This window comes from Chenopodium album, chromosome 5 (genome assembly GCF_948465745.1).
Source record: "Chenopodium album chromosome 5, dcCheAlbu1.1, whole genome shotgun sequence".
NCBI classification, from domain to species: domain Eukaryota; kingdom Viridiplantae; phylum Streptophyta; class Magnoliopsida; order Caryophyllales; family Amaranthaceae; genus Chenopodium; species Chenopodium album.
In genome coordinates, this window is record NC_137838.1 from 18,438,659 (window position 1) to 18,446,059 (window position 7,401).

Here is a 7,401-nt window from a genome sequence, read left to right on the forward strand (position 1 = left end):
TAACGAGTACATAATTTAACCAAACAAACGCCAAATGTGTGGTTCATGTCCTTAGTTCGATATCTGTCAAACATCAACATAACAATTAACGTTTTGGACATTTCCATCAAAGTGAATTAGATGTGATTAAAGATAACTAGCACGTTCTTCAATAGAAAATAGACTACTTAAATAATTGAATGGAAGTGTACGATGTAGATTTTTGTTGGAACCCAATGTATCTCCCGGTGAAGCTGTGAGTGTCCCATGTTGGGGAAACAGAAGAGGTGGTTCCACTTTATAAGGTAGAAGAATAACTCCTACTAATTTCAAATTTCAATTGGTTTTAGTATGAAAGCTTCCAAGACTTGTTTGTGCACCAAACTCTTTTTCTCCTTGTTCGGGCTGTCCAGACCCATTTTATATTATCTCAAAATATTATATGATTTATGTAAAGCCAAACTTTTAAAATCTATTAGAGCCTTAAACCTATAATATTTCTTCCATTTAACTTAACTTTATTGGATTCGTACATATATATAACTTAAAAATACATCTATAAGTCCCAAGATAACATATGATCATAAATAACTTACGCTATAGTAAAGTTGAAATTAGAACATCTAGACTCCGCGTAAAAGGAATGAAACGCAAGTCTAGACTTTGTAAGATCAAACTGCACTATATTATCCTCCAACTGATAACCTCCTAATATGATCGATGTCTCTGTGTTCTTTCCGCCATCTACGAAAGCAAAACACATAACATTATCCTTAACCGTCACCATTGAGTTCCATCCGTATATCGCCCACTCGACTTTCTCACTCTGCAGCACCAGATTTATCGTAGGTACCTGAACCCCTGGCCTAGTAATTATCAATGTGCTTCTATCATAACATAATTTAAACGGGGCGACCGACTTTACTATTGTTGCATTAAATCTAGTGTTCATGTAATCTTTCTTGAGTTGTCTGTGGAAGTATGAGCTTACAGCGTTGAAGATAGAACTTTCCATGATGGTGTAAGGGTGAACTGTACTGATCTTGGTACCGCCTTTTCCTTTATTTATTGATAATAAAGCTTTGTTTATCGGAACTGAGGTGTTTTCGATTTTGATGGATGTTACTCCTATATAGTAGTCGGAAGTGGAGGATGGGTTAACCAAAAGTGGGGTGTATGAAAGAGAAACCGCAGTAACAACTGGTGCAGGGTAAAGTGTGTAAGGACCATCGCCGAAGAATATCACACCCTCATCACCAACGGAAGAGGCTAAGCAAATGGCAAACTTGTTAGGTAGATTAAAAGTGGAGGTAAGTTGAGATGGGATGGAGATTTTAGTCCTTCCAAATCCAGCAATACCTTGGACACCTTTTGCTAGGCCTTTTAGTAAGAAGGTGGGTGCACAACTAAAGAGAAAGTTTGGTGTGGTGACAACTCTACCGAGGTTTGCACCATCGGTGGAGTTGATTTGTACCACATCAGTGGCAAGCTCACCACTGGTGGCGGTGTTGGTGAAGGGGTTCTCAGGGGAGAGGCCGCAGGTGTTTTTGTTACACCCAGGCCTAGGGGGTGAGTTGCAAGTACCACAGGCCGTAGAACCGGCTAGAGTACATTGGGAGGAGTTACAAGGAACAGGGTGGTAGGTGGAGGAGACATAGCCTTTATCGCAATCTTGCCATAAGAATGGAGATCCAAGGCCGAGTGTTAAGGGTACGAATTTGGAGGGTGTTCTTTGAGTGGTTTTGACTATGTATTGGAGGGTTGAAGCATCCTTAGAGACCGGGAAAAGTAGGCCTTTGGGATGGAAGGCCGAGGCGGCAAAAGTGGTGGAGATTAGATTGATGAGGAGGGAAAAGGTTAAGAGGTAGTGTTTGAAGGAGGAAGTCATGGTGTAGTGGAATATGAGAGTGAGTGTAAAAGGGGTTGTGCATTTATATTTATAGCGTGTATGAATAGGCATTAGCGGTCCTACCGTAAGGCAAAATTGGTTTGGAGTTTTGTCCTACGTATGATAAGAATTTTCAAAATGTGGCAACTTGTTTAAGGTACTATGAGTGAAGTGGTCAACTAACTTACGCTTTGATAGTTTCACTTGCGTTTGTTGTGAGTTCTATGGGCTTTATGTAGGTCCAACTTATTTATTTTTTATGATGACGATTTTTTATTGATAAATATATGATTGAATTATAGATTGTGGAAAAGTCTTAGGTGTGCTTGGGTTACAATTGCAAATTTGCAATACATGATTTATCCAATATTGGAGGTACGGAGATACGTGCACCAAGAATATCTTTTGACAGCCGTCTTGTGTGCGGCCGGCCACACCGTGTGGCCACTTAAAGTAACTCCTATAACATTGATTAAGAAACCTCTATAATACCACCGAGTAATCCCTATAACATAATTAACATTGACCGAGTAACTTTATAACAATGATGAGATAACCCCTTTAACACTGACCAAGTAACCCTAATTACACTAGCAAAATAATCCCTATAGTGGCTGGCCATACAGTGTGACCAGCCACATATAAGACTTTGTGTGAGTTAGAAGATTCTTTAATTTTGTAAAAAAATAAGGTTAATAAATATTCCCTCCGTCCCTTAATACAATGCATCTTTCTCTTTATTATGTGAGGAATAAATGCTCAAAAGAGGCATTGTATTAAAGGATGGAGGGAGTACTTTTTAGGAAAATTTGTCTGGAAGGGACTTATATCTTCACTCTTTTGTCTGGAAGGACCTTATATGTTCAAAGTTGTCTAGGATCTTATAAGTATGTTTTGTTGTCTGGAGGGACCTTGACGCCAAATTCCGGTGTTTGACTTTTTTACTCCGGCGTTGACCATTCACGTGACTTTAAAAAATCACCCTCCCTCTTATTTTTTTCGCTTTTCCCTCCAATTCACATTCTCTCTCTTCTGTTCCCCCTAAATTTTTACCCAAATTGTTTCTCTCTCCTCGCGAAACAAGCTAGCTAAATCTAATCAATTTGATTTCCTTAATTTTCGAAGAAATACAAGCAAGCAGCGTTCGATTAAGTCCTTTTCGCATCAAGTGAGAACAATTCTTAAGTTTTTTTTCCCAATCCCATTGTTTTAAGCCTAAGTTTAGTTGTTTGGAAATTAGGGTTTATAACTCAATTGGTTCTGAAATCATGTTTTTTTTGTTGTTGAAGGATGTTTCGACTAAAAGGAAGTTATCAAAGTGCAATTGTGGTCTTCCTCTTGCGCAAAGGACTTCATGGACTCATGAAAATCCAGGCAAAAGGTTTAAAGCTTGCAAATTTAATAATTTCGAGACAGGGGAGAAGGGTTGTGACTACTTTAAATGGGTTGTTGATGAAGATATTTTGGAGTGGTAGAAGAATGTAACTAATGTTCTACTATCTGAAAAACAAAGATTGGCTACATATATGAATGTTTTGCAGGCTAAGGTGGCTTGTATGGAAAATGAGAAGAGAAGGTTGATTGATGAACATGAGAACTTGAAGAACAAGATGATGAGGAGCAAGGAAGGTGTTCATAGACCTCTGATCAGGAAATATTTGGGGAAAAATTTAAGGGGAACAGAAGAGAGAGAATGTGAATTGGAGGGAAAAGGGAAAAAAATAAGAGGGAGGGTGATTTTTTAAATCAACGCCGGATCGGAGTAAAAAAGTTAAACGCCGGAATTCGGCGTCAAGGTCCCTCTAGACAACAAAATATACTTATAAGGTCCTTTTAGACAACTTTGAACATATAAGTTCCTTCCAGACAAAAGAGTGAAGATATAAGTCCCTTCCAGATAAATTTTCCTACTTTTTATGAAGTATCAATTTAGGACCGAATTTATCTTCGTTTTGTACTTCATGTGCCCTAAACAATGTTCTTATTTGTGGTTTTTATGGTTTTAAGACGAATTTAGTTTTGAGTTCTGATTATCTTTTTCATCTATAATATAGGATGTAATGATATATGTAGCCATTAGGGCTACATATAAGCATTAAATATACTTTCTAAAATAGAATTAAGTTGGGAATTCATGACAAAATTACGCGTAGATTGGTGTAATTAATGTAAATTTATCCTCAATATTTCCGTTAAGGCTATGTTTATCAATTTCCATAAATTTAATTATATACCAATAACTAAAATTTAATATACTGAGTATAAAATTTGATCACATTTAGACAAATCTAACAATATTTCACATGATTGTATTTTTTATAAATCTAATTGTATATCTAGATTAGACATAGTTTAGTCTAGCTTTTTTGGTGCTTTTTGCTTGTTTTGTTTACTTTCGGTTTCCTTAATTGTTTTTCTGTTTGTTTTTGGGGCTTGCCCCTCTTTTTCACCAAAAAAATAATAATAATTTATTTTCAAGTTTTTAATTTTTACATATGGGTTCAATTAAGGGAGTATCATTTTTAATTAAATGTATGTATCCATTTTGAGGCAACTTATCTACATAGGGTGCATGTTCCATTGTTCCCTCTTCGCTCCTAAATACTTCTCTTTCAAGTTTACTATTTACGTGGTCAATGTCATTATAAAAAGATTGTTTTTGCGTCTATCTATAATTTTTTTTTTTTTTAATATAATTAATACAATCTTTTTAAATCTAGATTAGAGCGGCAGGAATAGAAATAAATAACAAATCAACAACATATATCATTAGTCAATGCAACTTGCTACACAATATTGAATTTATAGTTACATACTTACATTTCATACAAACATCATTTTTAATCGTAGTATGTAGCTATGTATAGTATACTCATAATACATTACTCCGTATTATGGACTTATTTATTGCAGCTTTAAAACATACATTAATCAACACTTAATCATACATAAATATTCATAATTATGCACTAGAAGTAAAGTTGAAATTAGCACAAGTAGTCTGGCTAAACAGCAATGACGAACTAAACCCAAGCCTAGACCTTGCTAAATCAAACTGCAACAAATTATCTTCCAACTGATACCCTCCTATCACAATAGCCGTCCTTGCATTTTCTCCACCATCCACAAAACCAAGGCAAATAACATCATCATTCACTGCCACCATTGAATTCGCCCCGAACAACCTCCAATACACCTCCTCATTCTGCAACACTAGATCAATAGTCGGTACCCCAGCCCCAACTCGTGTGCTGGGGAACGACTTCATGTCATAGCAAACTTGGAATGGCGCGACTGCCTTAACCCTTGAGACGTTTTTCAGGTCATTGACGAAGAAGTTTGTTACAGCCTTGTAGATGGAAGTATGCATAACGGTGTATGGGTTGACGGTACTGATTTTCGTCCCACCATTTCCTTTATTATCTATTGTTAGTAAGGCCTTGTACTTGTTTAAGGGTACTTCTTTTTCTCCAATTTTGATTGCTGTTACTCCAATGAAGTATTCAGAGGACGGCTCACCTGCGAATGAGGCGGCCACAGTACTTACAGGATTGATGATCAAAGGTGTGTATGTAAGGCTAGATGACACGTCGATTGATTGAGGTGAATGGAGGAGCTTGTAAGGTCCGTCCCCAAAGAAAACGACACCGTTTGAGTTGGTTGATCCAGACAAACAGATAGCGAATTTTCTAGCAAAACTGAAAGTCGAGGAGAATTGTGAAGGAAGAGAGATTTTAGTCCTTCCTAACCCTGCAATACCTTGGACTCCTTTTGCTAGGCCTTGTAACAAGAAAGTTGGAGCACAAGTGAAGAGAAAGTTGGGTACTGAAACGACTTGGCCCGGGTTTGAGCCGTCGGTGGAGGGGAGTTGCACCACATCGGAGGCGAGCTCGCCTCCGGTGGCGGTGTTAGTGATGGGGTTGTCAGGGGTAAGGCCGCAGGTGTTGTTGTTACACCCGGGCCTAGGGGGTGAGTTGCAAGTACCGCATGAATTGGAGTTGGCGAGTGAGCATTGCGCGGAGTTGCACCGAGCAGGGCGGTAGGTGGAGGATACATAGTTTCGGTCGCAGTCAACCCATAGGAATGGACCGCCGAGGTGGAGGGTTAATGGGACGGAGACAGGAGGAGTTCTTTGAGTGAGGTTGATTGTGTATTGAAGTGTAGAGAGGTCTTTTGAGATGGGGAGGACTAGTGCTTTCGGGCGGAACGAGGGAGCGGCGGTGGTGACGGTGAGGAGAGTGAAAATGAGGAGGAGGTGGTGGTGGGAGAATGTTGCCATTGTATGTACGAGTAGTTGCTAAGGAGAAGAGGATAGTAGAGGAAATTAGGAGATAATTAATAAGATTAAGAAATGGATTATTATGTTATAAAGGGTGTGAGATTGGATTATTATTTTATTAAGGGTGTGAGGGAAGTCAGAGAGAAATTAATTGATATTACGTGGGAGTGTGTTATAATAAAGACGATGGAAATATCAAATATTGAAAAGTCAAGCATGGCGACTGAAAGTGCTAGGTGGTCGATCCAGTTGTTACATACAACAATACAAGCACACGATTTCGGTTTTGGGATGAAGTAATTTTTTCAATTCTCATTTATGCTATTACCTTTGTTAAGAAATAGTTGACATAAAGTTGAGCATTTGGAAAATTTTGTCAATAATTACCATTTAATTGTTCATTTTTGAGAATAACTACCATTTAAATTTTTTTTTTTTTTTTTGAAAAGCCTACCATAAAAACACAAAAACTTTGAGTAGAACTATCTCATTTAATTTTTCGACAAGAATCTCCAGTTATGTGAGCTTAATTTATAAGATTTCGATCAATTGCGGTAGATAAAATAAGGGAACTTGATAGCCGAACACAATTACATGTAAATTATCTTTAATTTCGCATCAGTGTGGTTTACTAATTCACTTCAACCTTCACACTAAAACATTGATTAATTCTACAAGCTCAACCATGAACTCATAGCTATAGATTTAGTGATTATTTGTAAGAATTGCCATTTTAAACCCGGCTGGCCAGAATAACAGTTACTTTAATTTTAGATAAAGTAAAATTGATTAAGGACTCGTTTGGTTGCAATGTGTAGGGAATATTTCAAGCACTATAACCCCAAGCTTGAACCCCACTGTGATCATACACTTAAGTACGGTGGCGTTCCAAAGGGAAGAAAGCTAGAGCAAAAGAGTCGCCAACAAGTTTTAGGAACTTGTAAACCCAAAACGATCCAGGAGATCGTCAACTCCATAAGGTCTTGAACCAAACAGGGTTCGGGGATGAGGGTACGAATCCAATCTACAAAAGAAAGGACCCGCCCTATAAAATAGGCCTCTACTTTGTTCTACTCGTATTCATGTGCGCTTTTTGACTAACATGCAAACATTAGGTTTACCCTAAACCTGTTTATCTATGTTGGTTGAATATTAATGCACAAATAAGTCTATTATTAGCGATCACTTGAGTTAAAATCATATTAGCCTAAACCAAATTATTAATTATCTTATTAAGCGTGATTTCAAGTACAAA

General features: G+C 37.6%; 1 protein-coding gene and 1 pseudogene across 1 annotated transcript; both read right to left on the reverse strand.

Moving 5' to 3' along the window:
- Positions 1 to 476: 476 nt before the first annotated feature.
- Positions 477 to 1,868, reverse strand: LOC145630550 (putative aspartic proteinase GIP2 pseudogene; annotated as a pseudogene).
- A 2,745-nt stretch (positions 1,869 to 4,613) lies between these two features.
- LOC145630551 (putative aspartic proteinase GIP2) lies at positions 4,614 to 6,211 on the reverse strand. Its single transcript, XM_081682798.1, has one exon. The coding sequence runs from the start codon at positions 6,144 to 6,146 to the stop codon at positions 4,830 to 4,832; it is 1,317 nt and encodes a 438-aa protein (XP_081538924.1). The 5' UTR covers positions 6,147 to 6,211; the 3' UTR covers positions 4,614 to 4,829.
- Positions 6,212 to 7,401: the final 1,190 nt, after the last annotated feature.

Coding starts and splice junctions, on each gene's coding strand:
- LOC145630551 (XM_081682798.1), bottom strand. CDS start 6,146: ATGGCAACATTCTCCCACCACCACCTCCTCCTCATTTTCACTCTCCTC.